General features: G+C 36.6%; 1 protein-coding gene across 1 annotated transcript in view; it reads right to left on the minus strand.

Annotated features, from left to right (window-relative positions):
* COG5 (component of oligomeric golgi complex 5) overlaps window positions 1–21,248 on the minus strand; it is a 170,758-nt gene that overhangs the window by 48,937 nt on the left and 100,573 nt on the right. The window contains exons 8-11 of the mRNA XM_057364529.1: window positions 14,472–14,637; window positions 13,379–13,491; window positions 13,207–13,284; window positions 410–491 (exon numbers count right to left, since the gene is read on the minus strand). Of these exons, the coding sequence (XP_057220512.1) occupies window positions 410–491; window positions 13,207–13,284; window positions 13,379–13,491; window positions 14,472–14,637 (439 nt within the window). The remainder of the gene's footprint in view (window positions 1–409; window positions 492–13,206; window positions 13,285–13,378; window positions 13,492–14,471; window positions 14,638–21,248) is intronic.

Below are 21,248 nucleotides of genomic sequence, written 5' to 3' on the forward strand. Positions count from 1 at the left end.
AAAAAATGGCTAATATCTGGTTATTACAACCAATCAGTGTTTAGCAAGAAAAGACTAGGAGTTTATCTTTCAAATCAAATTACTATTTTTGAATTTGGCAAACCCACTTGCTTTAGGAAGTACAATGTACTATTCCAAACACCTTTACCTCCACATAGATAGAAAAATACTTTTAGTTATTAGATAACAACTACTTAATGAAACAGAAAATATTTCTTTCTGAAAATTTAGCCGTAGTTCAGGAGGATCCTGTCTCATTACATACTCCAAAGTTTTGAACTCACAGACCTTGGACTGAGTGAACCACTGCTATAGTTCTGGTAGAGAAGATACCAAGCAAAGGTTTCACGAAAAGAGAGATTCAAAATAATTACAGAACACATTACGAATCATTTACACTGATACTTACAGTCTGTTGCTGACTGAAACTGAGAGGAAAGGGTCTGGGTTACTGCAGTCCAAAATTTGTACAAAATATCAGACTGGCCATCCTGAAAGCAAGCGACAAAAGGAACACAAGTTTCAAAACACACTCTTTTCAGAGAATCTCAAACAATGCAAATGCTTTCAGTCAAAGTGCCCCTCACCACTGAAGTAAAAACAAAGTAAGTGAAATCTGAGAAGTTTCCCTCATGTTCAGAGCAAGAAAAAGTCTTGGAGAAAACAAAAAGAAAAGCTTCAGTCTTGTCTCGAATKAAATATTTTCTTCCAAGTCTGAGAGAAATGCTGCCAGCTCTGTAGGGGTGTGAGTGCAGCCCAAAGCAGCACACCTCAGGAGCYGTGTTAGAAAATCTCTTTGCACTGCAGTGACTTTCCCATTCTGTGGGAGTTCTCGTGCTCGCTGCCCCACAGCAATGAATTACTGCCTTCACCATGTGCTGGCAAACTCCAGCCAGGGACAAACCACTGCACCACAGAGCAGCCCCAGCGAGCCCCAAGGCTGACCCCACTGCCTGCTGCCAGCAGGGCTTGAGTCACAAATGCAATACAGGGAGCTGCTGCCCAAAGGACAGCCAGGGGCAGGCTGCTTCCATACTGCCCCCAACATCTGGCACTTATGAAACGTTTTAAAGCGTGATCTTTGATCCCTGTGTTTTTGAGGTAGGAAAAAACTTCCAAGAGATGAGGATGGGTATCCTGTCCTGCCTGCTTGTTAGATACTTGGAGGACTGCTCAGTGTTGTCGTGGGAGGAGAAAACCCCTCTGAACAGAATTTTTCTTCCTTGCATGGTGTACATGCCATCCGTTGACCCTACTGCTCATTATCCAGTTTGACCAAATCACTACAAGAATGATAATCAGAAAAGAAAAAAAAGTCAGTTCAACTTCTGCACTGACCACAAAAAGGCAGAGATAACCTATTAAATTTAKAAGTCTGGCTACTCCAAAATGAATTATTACTGAAGATGATAGAGGAAAAAAATGTTCTTTTCACTTGCAGTGGCAATAACAGGCAAATCAATGAAGGTCTTTAGAATGTCATTCATTAACAGGTACCACTGCAACCCTCTTGAAGATCTATTCATTGAAAGACTGCAAGCTCAAGTTTCAATTAAAAAAAAAATATCTTAAAGAACGAATGTAAAACCTGAAAATCAGTCTAAGGTAATGCTGATACACCTAAAAGTAATAATCAAAAATAGGATTATCATCACAAACTCTGCAGTTAAATGAGGAATTCATCCAACTCTAYCTCTGATCTCTAAAGATAAAGAAGGATAAAGTTTATTGGTCATGTGTTAAGAACTGAGAGAGAACATCTTTTATGCTGTTGGACTCATAAAATGTATGGTAATTAATACTGAATGCTATGGGATTATGGAATCTCATTTTGACTGCTTGAGGACAATGATGGATTTAGAAAYTGAAATAATTTAATTTATAGCTATGTTTGTATTTTCTGTAAAATTGTACTTGACTTTCATAAATGGGCAAAGTAAAATTAGAATATCAGAAAATGATTCMGAGGATTCACTGCATAAAATCTCTTTTCTTTGGTAAATTTATTGCTATAGCATAAATGTGAAATTACTTAATTCTTTATTTCAGAGTTTCAAATTTAGAATGTGAAAAGTACTAAAATAAAGGGCCTTTCACATCAAGTATAAATTAATCAGTTTTCACATTCTCTRTCCAGCCTGGAACAATGGCTACCATCTAAGCATGATAACTAAATTCAAATTCTAACTAATCTAATGGAGGTGGAAAAATACTTASAGAGCACTTTCAAACAACTTTTTTCTTCCATTAAATGTCATTAATCACCATCTATACCTCTGTCACAGTCTCAGCAGAATACACAGTGATCAAAGGGTCCAGAAAACAAACACGCAGGTACCTCTCCTCATCAACAGTCCTATCTTAATTGTCAGATTCAACATGGTGACAAGTAACAGATGTGTGATGACATTTAATGTTGTTGTGGAAATATATAACTTTTGCATGTATCTCTCTCTATATATAATATAAATTTAGACATACAAACATATGTTCTCATGCACACATTTGCATAGGTAGCCACAGCCATACCAATTAGCCTCTGCTCATTAGCTTGTGTCTTCTGACCTCAGCAAATGGTGTTCATTAACAGTATCAGAATTTTGTAGTGAAGAAGGCCCTCATGGCTCAGCCAGCCAACTGTATTATGTATGAGGAGGGACAGAAGGGAAAAGCTACAGGGAAAAGTCAAGTAACATTTCATACTGACTGATTACTTAGTCAAAAAATGTTTAGGCAAAAAACATAACTGCCCCGGTTTTGAACCAACAAAAATCACTATGCACAGAGTGCTGGCTGCTTCCATAACATGTGATAGGAGATTTCAGTTTGTCCAGTGCTGAGATGCAGCCTCTCTGGAGATGAAATATAGCTGCTGATTAATAGCACAGAGAAGCCCATGTAAGAGTTTGTGGCAGGAACTAGAGAATACTGTTGCCTACGCATCCACCAGGGGGTATTTAAGTGGGTGGACTGTAGCTACCAAAACTGGAATACAGCAAGGCATTAGCATTAGATACTCCTAAGGGAGTAAAAAGTGCCATATGCAAACAGGAGCATCCAGAAACAATTTATTTTATTTTAATCTGTAATTTATTGCGCTAACACATTAATGCAATATATTATTTCTAAAGTGCATTTAAGTCTCTCACTGCTTGTTTTTTTAAATAATATATTCTAATCAGGACTGCATCTGTGCCTGTATGACAATTATAATTTAACTATTTAAAATGTAACACGCAATTCCATTTTACAATAATCAATACTAGAAAATTACACAGAAAGGGTGGCAAAAGGAATGTTCTTCTCTAGCTTAGCAGGAATTTAAAGGAACATCCCTTGTACCAGACAGCTTCTTCAAGGACTTAAAAAGATAGGCAGGATGAAGCTGGAAGAGGAAAAGGCAGTTCTGCTTGTCTGAAATGTGCCCAGCGAATCTACTGGCTCATCTTAATATAATGGAAAGTTTATAAACCTTCCTCTATGCTTCACATACAGCATTGTGAGCAGCAACTCACAGTACCAGAAAGTAATGGCTTTTTTTGGTCTTTCACTTTCAGAAAACTAAAATCAGCTAGCTAAAATTACCTTCTTGCCATCTTCCAATCTGTAAATAATGAATACAGTTCTCCTTTACACTTACACCAAATATCCACACTGGTAGACAATGTATGGGAGCATTGGGTACATCCACATCAGAGATTCAATGTGTAGATAGGATTCTTTTTGGTCCAAATCTGTCTCGTGTCTAATACTTGTCTTGCAGAACACACTGAAGTGTGCTAACAGACTCACTTTCATCATTGAAGGAATACACTGTCTCATAATTAGCCTAAAAAGAACAACTTCTGCAATTAAATAGCTATTTGCAACATATCATCATATATTTGTAAAATAACCCACCAGGATGTACTAATATTTCTATCAATTAATATTCTGAGACTTTAAATCAGGATTTTTCCATTGCTCCTGCATCTGAAAATGAAATAAAATTGAAAGATGTTAAATTACTTACACCCCCTCCAAAATAAAAATGCTTGCCTTGAAATCTAGTCACAAGCAGATTAACATCTTGTGATACAATCCCTTGTAGCAGGAGCAGCTGACAAGATGAGTAATGAACTGCATCCGATTATCTTTTCAGCTCTGTAGCAATCATTTCCCAACAGCTTCCTATGCCATAACCAACAACACTGGAAAAAGGTCACCGTTCTGTCATRCTGTCGTCCCCCTCCTCCAAATCAGTGTATGTGGTTAACATCACAGAGAACATATAAACCTTTGGAAACTAAGAGGTGGTGTTATCTGGCACAAAACTGTCTCAGGTGCATATTGCATACACAGAAAGCCTGCGAAAAACATTCGTACATAATTGAAAGTCTCCCAGAAGGAAATTATTGCACTTTAGCATAAAATAAAATGTTATTTCCTCTTGTCATGCRATACATTCTTCCTTYAACAAAAGAACCTTAACTGTAATTGATGGTATCTAAAACTCATGAGAGGCAAGATTCAAGCTGACATATACATATTTTCTCCATCATGAAATACAACCAAATTAAATCTCTGAATACTAATTGCAAGCAATTGTAAGACTAGAATGGCAAAACAGAACTTCCCCCAAAACCAGATCCATTTAACTCTCATTTTTGAATTAGTGGTACTGTCTGTTTGCAGCTTTATTTTGATCTCACAGCACAGAAAATCTGCACATAAATCATACTTTGTATGAGTACAAAATGGTGGGCAAATAAGATCTGCCACAGAACTGGCTATTTTCTAATAAAAATCTGTTATGAAAATGCTCCTATGCCTAAAGTGGACTTCGATTAATACCTACCAACCCAAATGGTGAATTAAAAATACTGTTGCTGTTGTTCCTGTGACCAGTGTCCACTTTTTGCCCCACAACTGAACAGCTGAGCAAACACTTACATGATTTATTAGTCCCTATGCAATTCTTTAGGCTGTGCAAGASAGTTTAGATCTGTCTTCCTCTTGTTAATTATTTGTTTTCAGAAATGAACTGAACAACTGCCCAGTACCATAAACTAGGGCAACCCTCTGTCATTCTGACCTGCTGGACAGCTGGCCACAACCAGGGGAATGGGAAGACACTTTTGAAAGACATATGGACTATATGCACTTCGCTACTTTAAAAAATGTTATTTCTAGGTAACCCACTTTCATCTGTGTAGAGTAAAWCAGAAAAACATAACAACCAGATTGCACTCCGGCCCAGCCACTGTGATTTYACCCTTTTTCATACTGTTTAAAAATTTGGTACTCAGTCACACATACTATTCACACAGGAATTACTCGCGCATGAACATTACACCCATAAATCTGACAAAATATGTCCAGCGGGCTAGACCGCAAATGGCGATGTATTTTCTCAACAGTGGGGCTCACTTTAGTGTGTACATGAACTGGGAAAAGTTTATCCTTATTAAAATAATAGATGGGGGTAGTTTGTGTGATTTCCATGGTATATCTTATTTATGTGAAATTAAAAATGTGCTTAAGTGCTTTGCTGAATCAGGGCCATAACCAGCAATACRCTAAAATATTTTCACTTTGTATAACTTTGTTTATATATTTTGTTTCAACCATTACTATGAAGTCACTATTGTCAATACTTGGCACAAACAGTAACACTGTGCAACCTTCCCATAACAGAGCAGGYTGTAGATAAGACATTTAAGACTGTATAACAGGATCACAGAATTAATGAGGTTGGAAAAGATGTTTGAGATCATCAAGTCYACCCTATGACCTAACACCACCTTATCAACTAAACCTTGGCACTAAGTGCCACATCCAGTCTTTTTTTAAAACACCTCTAGGGACAACGACTCCACGATCTCCCTGGGGAGCCCATTCCAATGCCCAACCACTCTTCCTGTAAAGAATTGTTTCCCAATGTCCAGCCTAAGCTTCCCCTGGAACAGCTTAATAACACTGCATAATGCCAGTGCCAGGAGACATTTGGACAGTGCTAGTTCAGTCTGCTCTCTGTCCTAGGAACTCCATAAGGGTCCTGTCAGACCAATTCTCTTCAGGTCCCTCTTGATGGAAGCATATCCTTCTGGAATATCAGCCACTAACTTCCATTTTTGTGTCATCAGCAAACCTGCTGAGGGTACACTCTGGCCCATGATCCAAATCAATAATGAAGGTCTTAAAACAGGACTGGMCCTTGTATTGACCCCTTGTATTGACCATTGACCCCCTGTTTTGCACCACTGATCATCACTTTGTGGGCCTGACCATCCAGCTGGACCATTCATGATTAATCCTATATTGACAAAAAGCTGAGTATCAGAACACTGCTACTGGCAGAGCCTATAGATTCAATCACCTTCTATGCAATAACTGGTGGTAAGGAAAGCACTTATATCAGTATTCTTTTACTGATATGGAATGAATGGGATTTATATTTGTCTATTAATTTTTTTCAGTAGTCCTTTTATCTTTAGTGCATGGTCTTACAGCACATAAGCAGACTTGTTAACAGAGTGAAGCGACACCATAACTCAGACTGATGCATTGACTGAATCTAAATTTCAAACCTATGCAATGTTGCCTGCTTGCAAGATTATAGGAAAAAGTACGGACAGTTGCAATTCATGAGCTAAACCCCTTCTCACTCACATGAAAATGATTTGTTTTCCCAGTTCAAAAAACATAACCCATTTTCACTAACAGCTACTAGTAGTGGGCTGAGTACCAGTACTATAAGAGGAAAGATATTAGAAGATCTGAATTCACTGTTACTATACCATAATATTAATGCTGCAGCCTGGAAAACTGATTTTGAGTCTGTTCAAACATAAAACCAGCTTACCTCATTTTAAAAACCCGTATCAAACTACTAATTAACTTTGCTGTTACTGAAATAAAATTAAATCTCTTCAGCTCTGTTCTTCACATAACTATTTGTATCTGACATTAAATCTAAATTCAAGAAATGAGAATGAAAGTACCCCCCTTCTTCAGTATCAGRCAAGAATGTAAGATGCTGAAAGGACATATATTTATTTTTAAAAATGTCTCTATTTCCTCCACACTGTAAATTTAGAACTTAATGAGTATAATTTCCCATCTGTGAATTATCATATTTGTGTGTCTAAAATAGCTATTTTAACATTCAAATAATAAATCTGACCCACTGATTCTAAACTGGCTCCGACTTCATGACAACCACTTCCAACTTATTTTTCCCTGTTGAAATTTTGATACTTTGAGTGGAATTTGAAAAACATCTTCATTGTAAAGCCTCTTTGAAATGTAAAACAATATAGTGAATATTACCATGCAGCTAGTTGCTGCAGGCTCCTGAAATCAGGCTTTGCATACTAATACACACAGTGTTTTCTATCTGTAATCAAAYGCTCCGCCATGAAGAAACACGGGACTTGCGAACGTTGCTCTAAAAACAGAAGACATTTAAAGGACAGCCTAAATATTTTTTTCCACCAATAAAGCAACAATGCAAACGATTTAACAATTTCATGTGGCAAGATCTTATGGGACAGAAATAAAGAAATCTATTGGCACTATTTCTATAGCAACACAATTGCCAAATGTTAGACTGTGAACAAAAAGGAATCATCCTCAGTAGTGCAATTAATCAGTAAAGAAAAGACAAATTCTGAGTCTGTTTTCAATAACCCTTTTCTATATCCTTAAAACAGTCAGAATTAAATTTCTTAAAATAAGAGTGAATTAAAATTTCTAATGTTGTTTACATTATAAATTACAGGTGCAGAAATGTCAATAAATGACACTGTGATTTTAAAAATGACCTTGATTTTTTTTGTTTTACTGCAGGGCATAGAATTTCATTACACTGGGTTGATCAGTTTATATCCAAGGTGTAATAGTTTCTAGACTTCCAGCAGTAATGCAACATTTTWAAAAGGTCTCTTTATGCAGGTGACAAAAGAGACAAGAGCTGTTTTGCTTTTTTATTTTTTCAAAACCTTCCTGACTAGAAAATAAAGTCAAGACTGTGCATTTCATAGAATATTGGAATTCTTAAGTGATTCCTCAGAAAAACTAATTTGTGAGGAACATAAATACTTACGTATTAAACAGTGTCCTATATCTTCAAAACTACTTAAAACATTAATTAATCCTTCCATATTCCTGCAAGATATGCATCAACTGGAAAAAATGAACTCAATATTCAAAAGCCAGTAACTACCCCAGGGATTTGACAGCTTTCTTCTATCCAGAGAAGTGATTTAGTATGTATAGCTTCAATTCAAACTGTGCTTTCACCTTGACTACTCCATATCCCCTCCAAGGATGAAAGGGTGGTTCGTTACCATGTCCACTCAGCCTGGAGCTGTTCAGGTAAGATTGACAAGAATGATGATAAAAGGTGGCACTTCTGGTAAATGTATTTCTTTTCCAACAGCAAGCTGACTGAAAACCAACTGACTTAATAACTTGCAGTCATCACTGATCTGCAATTTCCACAAACATCACTAAACCAGAAGTGAAAAAGAACAAAGGTCATTATTACCTACTAACCCACACAACCTCCACACCATCCCTTTTCTTCACAGCTGCACATTTCTGTCAGAGAAACRGAATTAAAGTTCTAGAGAAATTGTAGTGTCATTAGAAAACCATTGCACAGGCTYTGACCTCCCATGTGAATTAGAATCAAATTACTTTTAGTATAGCKGTCTGGGCACACAGATCCATTCAAAGCGAGAATCAGGACTTGTAACTGGTATGATCTTCACTGCTCTTTAAGAGTCCTCAAAAATGCTGCTAGTGAATTCAGCAGGGCAATTTGTAGATGTGAAACAAAGAGCATGTTTRGTATTTTGGGAACCAAAAACCTGCTCATTCACCTGTGTTTAGATCTTCACAAAGAGCCTCATTATTGCTTAGATAACAAACAGAAATCACAGAAAAAAATGATGTGCAAGTAATCCAATCCTGCTTCTACAAAAAATACTGAAAAATAAATCATATACTCATAATAACTGGTGAAAACTGTACTATTTTCTGAATTCACATAAGACAATAATTAGATTATTTTTCAATTTTTTCCACTTGGGATTATTTTTTAATTGGGTCAACTGAATGTGAATATGTGATGATAGATGTGAATAATTTCAAAGCAGCAACATTTTTTAACAAGTTTGGATGGGGAGGAGAAATAAGAAGGTGAAATATAAGTACACTCTGTCAATATATATCTATATTTTCCATTTATTTTCTTTATCTTATGTAATGCTGAGGACATTTCTTTCTACATCGTTAACACCTCATATTGCCAGTGTTGACAACTCAGGAAAAAAGCCTGCTTACTCACCAAACATTCATCAGCAGAAGCAATGATAAGAGCCCTCCACAAAGTACATAATAACACTCCCTACAACTCTCAGCTCACTTTTTTACCCGGAGGCTTACGTAAATGACAGGGTTTGTGATGTGCCTTGGTTGCAAACAGGACATCCAAAGGCAAGCAAGGGCAGATCTGCCTGTGCCTTTCTGCCCAGCAGAGACCCCAGCACATCCTTTCCACTGACAACCCCAAATCCCTCCCTACAAAATGATTTGCTGCTTTTCAGGTTGCTTTTCTCGTGGCAGAACTGTTCCCTGATGCCTATGCAGGAGTGAAGGACCCAAAACAGATGAGGATCAAAGATCATTTTCAAYTCTTTTACAAGGTGCTAAAAGGGACTCTTATCTCCAATTAGGAAGGTGGCTGTCACAGAGAGATATGTTCTGCTGCGATTTACACTGAAGTCAATTGTAGTTTAGGCATTACAACAGCTGAGGAAGGATTAGTCACTACACATTGAAACAGAAAAGCAATAAAGCAGAATAAACTGGAGTAACCTGTTAGCTCTCTGAAGGTGAATTAAGCAATTGAAAGAAGTGATATAAATAACCAGTCATTAGGTGAACAAAAATATCAAATTTACATTATTTAAATCTTATTTGTAATTTTAATTTTTACCCTTATGACATTAACCTTATCTTTTAAAAAATTTATACAATGACAAAATTTATACAATTTATACAATCTATTCACTTTCCCCAAAACTAGAAATCAGACTTCCATAACTTCTGAATTATTTTAGTTCTCTTCAACTCAAATCTCATCATTAAAGTCTTTTTTTCTTACATAAGACCCACAAAAATGTCCATTCAATCATATTTCTCCTTTAAACAGTTAATAGATTTTTTWAAAAATTAAATCGGTAATTTAAATACGTAAACACTGATAATCTATAGTTCATTACTAGTATGAAATGAAGCAGTTTGTACAAGGTACTATGAGTGCATAACTTCTTTTCAAAATTGYGTTTATTTCATATTATGACAAAAGGAAAAATACTAAAATCTAGATCTGCAATGGGAAGCAGGGAAAAAATGTGCAGTATAAATTTCATCTCCATATTCATCCATGAYACGCATGCAAGCCTGAGTCTGTTACTTAACTCTTGGCCACACCTRATGCTGGAAAAAATTGGAAGGGAATTCTGTAGGAGAAACCATAGGGAAGAAAAGACACAGGGGTTGTCATTGTCCTCTTGCTGAACTGSAGTATTTAAAATTTTCCAAGTTCTGTACCTCAGTTTCTTCATCTGTCAGGTTTGGTTTTGTTTCCTTTTTTAAATTTTTTTAAAGGATTGTATTTGTGAATCTTTTAATTAATTAGATAGTGTTTTTAAAACTACATYTTTGGATACAACATGATACAACACTACTAAATATTACCATGGTAGCAGGTAATTAGAAAGCCGGAAAGCACGTGTTTGAGATCACAATACAAAATTAGAAAAACTGCAGGCTGTGCTATCTGTGAAGAGAGAAACACAAAAACTCCTCAATGGAAAAAGAGAATGATGACTTTAAAAAAAAAAAAGGCAAGTAGCTTCCTTGCTATTAAAGGACTTGTGCTTTAAAAAGGCTGGGTCTCCTCCTCTCTTATGCTTCCAAGGATGATACTTGCACTGCAGTAATCAAAACAAGGAAGCAGATGGACAGTCAAAGTGGTACTGCAGCTGCTGCAGAAGATGACTATAATAATAATGTTGACATCAGTAACARTAATTAGTGCACAGACTGTAGAGTGGATGATTCGTTTTCCCATCTTCTGGAGTGGGCATGCTGCTCTAGCAAACGGGTAGAATGTTAGTACCTTTAGTYTGTTTGGTTCATTTGCTCAGTCTATTAATGAAATTGAATACACTAAAGAAAATCCAACGTTTCTCCCTCTCCAGAACACTTGCTGAGGAAAGCACGTTTCAGTTTGGTTTAATACAAGATGGAATCTTCATTAGTAAATGGCAAAATACCAATTTCTTATTTAGATCTACTTTCAATGTGAAAAACAAGTCATACTCCCCCATACAACTATCTGTACACACACTTCTGAATTTCAGTAGTGTGCAGCACTTGTCTGGTTTTATAAAAAAAAACAGTTCTACTGCTTGGTGTGCCCTCACCCATCTGCAGCCTGGTGCCMCACCTTTTTCAAGAGACACCAGAATAAATTGTCTAACTGTGAGAATGTCCAAGAAAAACACCATGCTACACTGAACCATTTCAGGCAAGAAGTAAGTAAAGCATCAGAGCCATCAGCAGGACTGTGCCATGCTGAGAGCTCTGCTAACAGAACATCAGACAACTCTGTACCACTCCTCCTCAGCTGCCCCACTGAGARTGACAATGTCCAGCCCGGTGCTATACCACACCAACAYACCCAGCAAAGAGCAAAGTGATTGSAAGAGTGATAACTGTGGAGAATTAAATAGATGGATTTTATTTTGGAAATACAAATTTTCACTTAGATGCAATCCTGCAATATGAGCTTAMAAGAAAGGAAGGGTAATCAGAGAGATCATGGAACATGCTTAGCATAAGACAGCCCAGTAAGTCTTTTATTTTCTAATGAGTTTTTTCCCTACCCTGCTTCTATTGAAATTAATTTTCCCTGTTCATTTAGTCTCCAGGATGATAAAGTATTTCTCTTGGCTTCCCTCTATTAGCAACCTCAACAACTGGAAAAACTTCTTTTTCAGTTGTTGAAAAATTCCTTTTCAAGTGATGTTTTACAACAGRGAAGAGTGAAAATGAGAAGCACAGGTGGGAGCCACTCAAAAACACCAAGATCATTTATCTATAAGCTCCCTTTCCATCCAAATCCTTCCTGAACCTTTCAGCATTTCTGGTSTGTCTCCAGGCTTCTATGTTTCTCCCTAAACATGCTGATCCACTGAAGGGCTGATCCACCTAGGCAGCAATAGGTACTTTTTTCCAGATTAAACTTTGTAATTAAGAAAATATGCTAAAAGTTTACAGACTTTTTTTGGGGGGTTGTAGGGTTTTGTTTTTTGGTTTTTGTTGTTGTTGTTGTTGTTGTGGTTTGGTTTTTTTTGTTTGTTTTAACACAGAAAGAGAAGCTTGAGTGCCTCATTGAAAAGTGATGCTCTGTGCAACATCTTCTGGAGATGGGCTTAAGAGACAGATAAATGTAAAGGCTGTATTTAACCTTCATTCCTTGCTTTCACTGTTGAGAAGACCACGTTTGCATATGAAGAGCTTCCCCAAGTTATTTCAAATATTAAGTCCATGTAAATTAAAAATCCAGTTATACACTTGGAAACAGATGTCAGCAGGAACACATCTTTTGTTTCTGCTGTCTTTTACAAGGTAGATGAGACAGTTTCAGTAATCCTGTTCCTAACACKGAAGGAGACCATTAATCAAATTATTCCAAATATGAATAAAAAACAATGCAAATGAATGGAAAATAATAGGTATTCAAAAGAACAGCCATGATTATTTTTCAAGGGAGAAATTGTCAAGAAGTGAGAAACAGATGGCTGAAAATGATAGATGAAGACACATTCCCCTATGCAAACTAACAGATTAAATTAATTACTCAAATCACATGGTATTATGGAATGACATTAATGATCCATACAGTTRTGTCTTATCAGCTCTCTTTAAAAGGAAACAATAAATTACAACAAAATGAAAGTTTACATCCTACAAATATAACCCASATACCACAAATACATCCTTCAATGTTGGGTTGACTTTCAACACTTTCCCATCAGTATAATTTTAAAAAATTATGGAACTGTAAAATTGTAAACAAACTCATTCTCTCATCACATTTTTCTTAACAGATTTACTAAAGCATATTCAGCTAAACTAAAATTTTACCTTAACTATYTCCTCTATGAAGCAGACATGTGACACGGGATCTCTTTTCTTTGCCAACACTTTCTGCAAATGCTGCACCTGTAAGAAAGAATTTATTGAGAGGAAAAGTGACATCTAAATTCTTTTATCCAAAATTTCATGACTAGACAAACAGGAATTAGCTGCAGAGTACCTGTCCACAAGCAGCACAGATCTGATCCATGAGYTTCTCCATGTTTGTCCAGAGGGCTGCTCGAAAAGCTGCTGTGTTCCCAGGTGTTGGCATAGCAGCTCTACCAGGGCCACCTAAACAGTTTTTAAAAATACAAAGCAGCACATTTCAGGTTCCACACATGAAAATTTAAATATTAGAAATAGAGATCTCTATGCACTTTGAAAAATGTTTTTTTTTAAGCCAAAGCAACCTAAAATACTTTCAGAACAGAGCTTTGTGAATGGCCTCAGTTGTCTCAACTGAGAAGTCGACTATGCTCTGAAGTTCAGTGTGGATACTTCATGCCCATGACTGTTACATGCTCTACCAAATTCAAACCTCCACAGAGACACCTAAGTAATGCCAGTGAGCAGTTCTGCAGGATGTAACAGCAAAGCAAAATGGCAGGGAGAGTAGCTGTGAAAAATACAGCTATTGCCAGGGATTAATTTCTTTATTATGACACTGATTATGGTTCTGGAATCCCATCTTGTTGCAAGATTTTAAAAAAAAAATTAGATGTTCATATAGCCAAAGTTCAAATTTGCCTGCCCACCCAATTACTCAGTATTTTTGGCATCTGAGCTAACTGGGAAGTAAATGTTTAATAGTGCAACATTTCTTCATATTGAATAGTGTGCTGTGAAACAATTTCCACCTAACAAAAGTGTAACAATGTAGTTGCAGGCGTCTTCCATTGATGCAGGTAATTTCCACCTGTGATTCCCCCACCAATACAAAGYAAGCAGAATTTGGATTCATCTTTTCATGAGAAACTGCTAAGAAAATGCTACAAAATTGTAACCKAACGAGGACAATTTTCTGGGCAAGATAGGAAAGAGAGGCTGGGAGGAATAAAGGAAAACGTCCAAGCCAAATATCAGACAGATATTGGCTTGCAAARCCAAATTAGATTATTTCTGAGATTTGCCTATTCCCACCCTCTACTGGCTAAAGCAAGCAGGRAAATGTTCCTAGAACATGCTTGGATGAGACAGTGTCTTCATTTATAACATACTGTACTGCTGTCAAAAAGTATCAGTTATCATTCTGTGTAAAACAAGTACCGCACCTCTCGTTGCTGTTTGAGATGGTTGGGTCAATACTTTGATATCCAAAGCATTCTTTATGTTCTCTTCCAGGACTGTGCAGTATCCATCCACCACATTAGCAATAGTATYCTTCAAAGTTCCAAGATTATGGAAAACCTGAAGAGCTGTTCCCACTTGAGTAGGATTCTGGGRAAAGAAGACATTAAAAAATAAGAATTATCTTTAACTGTACTATTGGGATGTTTTGTCCATGATGAGTCATTATTTTAGTGGGCAAGTTAATCTTTTAAGTTCAGCCTGCTAATTCATTTTATTTGAATAACTGGCATCCTTACTGTATAACAGAGAACAGAGGGTAAAGGAGAGGACTGATTTCCTTTGATCACTGAGCGATGCTTTGCTCAGATCCCTTTGGTGCCATCCTCTAAATATGAAGAATGGAAAGAAAGGAACTGGAAGTACTGCTCTCAGTATCTAACCTGGGGTGGTTTTTCAGTGACTGATCCATTAATTCTGGGCTTAGTTACATTAAAGCTGTACTCAGCTATACGGTGAATCTAGTAATATTGTTTTAACATGCAGCGCTTGTTACAGTACTGTCAGTTAAGTCCCAAATAGTTGATTACACATGAAACAGGCTTTAAAAAATACTAAGGAGCAATGAGAAGCAAGCAGGTCAAGCCTCCACGACTGACTACTGCAGAATTTAAGCTTGTATTTCTACATTTCTATTTCTAATGCTGACAATAACTTCATTTTCCTCATAGCAGAATTAAAAAACAAAGCAATGCAGTGATTATTTCCAAATCCTAAAAAAAAAAAAAAAAAAAAAAAAAAAAAAAAAAAAAAAAAAAAAAAAAAAAAAAAAAAAAAAAAAAAAAAAAAAAAAAAAGAGCAACAAATAGTTCAACACAGGAGACAGGAGAGTGACAGCTCTCCAAAAACTCTTCAGGTCCACTATTTAAGAGACCTCTGATTAAGATTGAATCTGATGATAATTCCACTTAGCAACACTAAACACTGGCATGGGTGCTATTTAGCAAGAGAAAAGCCTCCAATTATTGCCTTTGAAAACTAAGCACTGTCATCCATACACTGAATACTGCTTTTTTAATTAGCATTCACAGGCAATTAGYGGAGGGGGCAATCAGTTGATCATACACACATTAGAAATGCAATCATTTGTCATTTTCCTTAGTGACTTCTGCCAGCAGTGAAAAACGTGGTCTGACAGAAATCCTGGCAGTCAGGCTGGACAGAAGCATCTGAGACCACAGGCACTTCCTGCTACAAAGCCCAYATTGGCTTTGGCCGTGGTGCAGCTGCACCGCTGGTACATCCGCCTACAGCAGCAAGAGGATYTTGGATCTGTTGCCAAACAATGCTTTCTCCTCAAACCCAATGTTTCAGAGGTCACACCCCTAGAGCTGCACAATCATGTCACTCTTTCTTTGGTTTCTGCAAAGATCAAAACCACCATTAAAGCAAAAAAAMCCAGATCCCATCTTCTTTCCCAGCTCAAATGAGGAGTTCCCAGGTTTAGTGGAAAGCAAAGGAATATTAGACATGTATTATGGTTTGCAGACCTTATACTAACTATACCAGTTTCTTTTTCCAAACAGTGTGGGAGTTAATGAGCATTCCCAGCATAGTATTACAGGTCTGGGACTTGTAGGTTTAGTTTTTTGACAACTGGGTATGCTGTAAAATTTCTAAGCATCCTGTGGGTGTGCTTGTGGAGGTGGGAAAGTAAGCCATAAAGCCTGGAAGATTAATGGGATGTCAGAAAATGAAGAGTAGTATAATGCAAGGAGGGAATTTGGGGACAGAATGAACGAGAGAAAGAAAATATAAATGGGAAGAGGACAGGGAATAGAATGAAAATGCTCTGGAAGGAAGAAAGAGAATGAAACTGAAAGGAAGATAGAAATACACACCTCGTTTACCAGCCTTTTGTAAATTGTTCTAATTTTTACAGAATACTTACCCAATTATGAAACTAGCTAGAGAGTCAGTAATACAAAATCAATACCTTACTACTACTATAAGAGTGCTCAACTAGATTTCAGTCAGGCTCTAATGTTAGTATATTAAATAATTTWAAAAATGGAACAGCATCAAAAGGTGAGCTGGGCATTACCCAGCTTTAAATAATCAATGGCCAGATACTCATTTTTCAATCAAACAGGCAATACAGGCACAAATCATTGCAGGCAAAAGTGAATCTCAGARCTCCACATCATAGTTTAGCAAACTAACTCTGCAGCTACTGGGCAAGAAAGACACTGAAACACATTTTAAGAGAGCCTGAGCAGTACTTCGGAAGAACTGCTTTTAGCCAAAAGTTTCAAACCAAAATACATCATTATGGAAACCTGTTATTCAAAGAACCTCCCAAATCTAATACTAAATTAAAATCTGAATGGGACAAAGATTATGCAGGTGGCCTATTTTGTATTTGTTTTAAATTGTGGACAYGGCCACAGACAGAGGGCTTCTAGCTCATGATTTCATCTTGTATAACTGGAATTAGAGATATGTCAAATCCCTATGTAGAACAAAGCTGCTTCTTTTTTTTATTCATGTAATTTTATCACCTCCGAAAGTGTTTTTATTTTACATGCCCCAGACAGGCAATATAACAGTCCATTGTTGGTTTATGACTAATCGTAAGAKAATGGAAATTTTTATGCACAGCTAGTTTCTAGATTTAGACAATATGTTAAAAAAAAATGAAGCACCTCTTGGGACAAAAATTATATGAAAAGAAGATGCTGAAAAGCAGGATGGAAACAAATTCTTATACTTCAAGAATTACATACACATCTTAAATTGTTTATCATTAATACACAGTGGACAAAAAGTTGAGAAYCAGTATCTCAGAATTTGCTACTACTAACAGACTTTATTGATAAGAATTTGTCCCTAATATYTTCCTTCTACCTGAGAAAGCTTAAAGCTAAACGGTTCTGAGATTTGAAAAGCTGCCACAATTTTTATCAAGACAAAATCACGCATTCAAGGTTTAAAAGAACTAACTACAACAGTGAACTACAAAGGAAAATGGAATCACATGAGAAAATAATATTCAGAATAGCTATCCAACAGGAACAATATGGAAAATAATATAACTATTTTTGAGATGAAATTTAAYGAGTTCATCAGCAGTATTTTATAACTAAGTTGTCTGCCACTACAGGCAACCCCACTTGGCAATTTTAATGTGTTCTCCTTAGAATTTCTGTCCATTAAAAGTTTGTACATGTGGCATAAACTTGACGCTATGGCAATCAAGACAGTAGAGGGCCAAGAAAAACAGAACAGCATTTAGCAATATGTTAGCAATACAGTATAATCTAAGTGCATAAACATAAGCACACACAAGTGAAATAAAAACATGACCCCACAAAGTGCAGGGCAACAACACTACCTACTCAAAAATTAACTACACTGATCTTCAGATTTCAAAAATTATAATGAAYCAGGGAGTTAAGGAGAGATGGCATTAAGTCCACCAATAATACCCTTCTCCATTCAAAGCTCTTCTCCATCTGGCAAGTCACAACATAGTATGTTACAGATAGATGGAAACTAAATTCCACAAATGTAAGAGCTTAAGAAGACTCAGTGAGTCATCAGTTCAACATAAGAAGAAAATAAAAGAAAAATCAACACGCTCAAAAGCTAGTTCTACCATGAAACAAGACTCACAAATATTTTGAAACATCCAAGTTTCTCAGCATCCATCAGAAAACAGATTAAATAGCTTGATCAGAAGGTTGATATCAGTCACCACTTGAAAAAAAAGGCATGGGTATTYCAATTTATGTTTTTGCAAAACATAGACAAAGAAACTCATTCAGCAAAAACTATGAAGAGATTWTCACACCAAATGCATTTGCTCGTTTTCTTTATCGATGAAAACTGTTCATTTTATTAACATMATTTCTGATTAGTTTTATCTCATCCAATTCCACTTGGTTCTGTAGACGATCATAGACAAGAAGAAAAGTGAGTGTCATGCAGTCATTAGTATGAATGTGGTTTTTTTCACAATYATATCATGTGGTTGTTTTCAAGAGCAGGTGACTGCACAATAACCCAGCAGATGCTGTCCAGGCCAGCATGGCAGTTACAGCCATTCTGCACAGCACAAATCCATTTGGTCATTTCCCTTCCCACAAAGAAAATAACCCTATGAAGGCTAAATAGAAACATCATTAAAGACTTCAATAAATACATATTACATTTCTAATTTGAAAATATTTCCTTGCATGAAAGCAAACAATTCATTTCTGTGAACTGCCAATATTGCAACAATTTTACACGGTCCAAGATTGTAGTCTTTTATTTTATGATTGCCACTAGTATTAGTAATGTTCTGAAAGCATGGCTAAGGAAAGAGCAATAATCTTTTTCATCATGAGAAACACAGTTTGGACRAGCAAGCCTGCTCCTCACAAGGGAGTGTGGTGGTGACACCAAGCTGATTTGGAGACAGGAACATTCCTAACATAAGGGTGAACCAAAAATAAGAAACTTGGTTAAACAGGTAAAACTAATGGCTCAGGTGCTAACAACACAGCTTCCAAATTCACACTYCACCTACTCAGGGTATAGGATTCACCATGTGGATCGTTCTTCTCTACCCRGTTCTGTCTTAGGGAACTTCACATCATTATTTTTTTATCCAGTGCAGATCTGTCCCTAAGATCCCATGCCACAGGGTTTCCATCTGTGTGGACTACCATCTTCCTTCTCAAATGAAAACACCATAATTGGCAAAAATATTTATGGTTAATACTATCTGAGAATATTAAATTACTACTACTTTCATGAAGAAGCAGTGTTACAAATGTAATTAATTGTAATTTTCATGCAGTTAAATTTCACAAGCACCTGCACCACCAGTAATTAGAGTAGCTCTCCAAGGAAATGCTCTTTTATGGCACGGTTTGGAAGGACCACATACAGAGAAGTCAAAAGTGTACTAGTCCCTCACTTAGAAATTATGTTCCATAGGCACTAATGTATACAAGAACATTTCTATTTTGCTTATTAAAATCAGAAGAGCTGCTCTGACTGAAAATCTTTATCATTCTGCAGAGAACAGATAACCCTATTCAGGAGAGGCTGTGGCAGAAACCCAACAGAAAATTTTCACTACCTTTACACATAGATAGATATCTCTCTATCTAGATAGAGAGATATAGATATATGTTACTCAATAGCTGTGATTTCAGTGTGCTGTCACATCCTTACCTATCATGCAAAACATTAGCCATGTCCCATACACAAGCAGTAAAAGTGGAACACAAAAATAATTACRTATGTTGCTTAGTTGAAGGGAGACCCATAATTACTAATTAGTCCAGGAATCACTTAAACAGAGCGGTCTGACAATGGGGTGAACAAGAAATACCACAACATTCCCAACCATCAAGAAATAAACAGCACTAAAATACAACAATCCTAGAACAGGATGCATACTGAAATAATTAAACTCATAAACTCTGATGGGGCATACAAAAGGCTATTGCAGTCCTTACAGAGTAAGTGCAAAAACAGCTTCCCGATTATACTTCTGAGTATCTTTKACTGACATTAAGTATTAACTAATTTCATTTGATAGAATATTCGCTATATTGGGAACTACTTCAGTTACTTCTCTGAGTTTACTTCACACAGCTCCTTTTGTTTGTAGCTTTACAAGGTCCARAAAATACCCCTTTGTGAGGCTGGAAATCCCCAGTCAGATGTTTCTTTACAGYGTTTGCCCCTTCGCCTCTCTCACTACCATTACAACACACTGTCTCCTTCAAACAAATTTTCCCATAAATTGTTTCTATTCCTAATGACAAGTACTACTTGAAGACCAAGTGATTAAGAAAGTTTTGCAAGCACTTGCAGCTGCCCATCTGCAGTTAGTCATCTCTTACAGACACCAAAAGTGAAAAAATGAGAAGTTACACCAGGAAAAGCTGCATTTCAGTTTAAAAAGCTTAAGGAGGTAAGCAGTGAAGGAAACTTGGCCACCTTAGTCACACTCGAGGCAAAATGACCTATTGAGCAGAATTAATAACTTACTAAGAACTGTTGGAATTCTTGCTTTGAGGTATAACTCAGCTATTTTAACTGTAGAAAAAGTAACAAAAACTAAAAGTAGAAATTAAATGCCAATGAAATTCAGTTGCAGTCTAAAAACAGTATTTTCTTTCATTTCCAGAAGTCCATGCCTAAAAAAAATTAATTGGTATATCACTACTCCTAAAAATGAACCTACTTAGGGAAGYTCATCTCTACGTTCATTATCACCCCATCTGTCTTTTACTCTGTTCATCTCTAAAACCTGCACAATACATGAAAAGGTCAAACTGACAGTGTAAAGCCAGAGAATACAGGCTTCTTTCTAATGATACCCCAGATCTTCGTGTTTTGGCCTTTGCATTGTTGGGAGGAGCAAGAGGTTAAAATATTGTGACTTTCTATAGAAATATAATAGGTAATTCTGATATAACACATTGGCTAGATCAGAAAGGAACATTTTAAGCATTAAGAGGCAAGAGTCCCAAAGCCAAACATTTAAATATGGTTGGGTTATAGTATCTACCTTCTGTGAGCCCATGTTTGGAATACACAACCTCTTGTGGTAGAAGGACTTTCACACAAAGGAGAACAGCCACAAAGCACAGTTATAAACCTCATCATATCCTCAAACTAGGTCACCCTTTTGTTTCTTAGAATAACAAGAAGCAAATAGCAAAATAAATAGCAAAAAGCATTGCACTACAAAGGTT

The sequence above is a fragment of the Malurus melanocephalus genome, unplaced genomic scaffold (genome assembly GCF_030028575.1).
Source record: "Malurus melanocephalus ecotype Western Australia unplaced genomic scaffold, MMel_1.1 scaffold_39, whole genome shotgun sequence".
NCBI lineage: Eukaryota > Metazoa > Chordata > Aves > Passeriformes > Maluridae > Malurus > Malurus melanocephalus.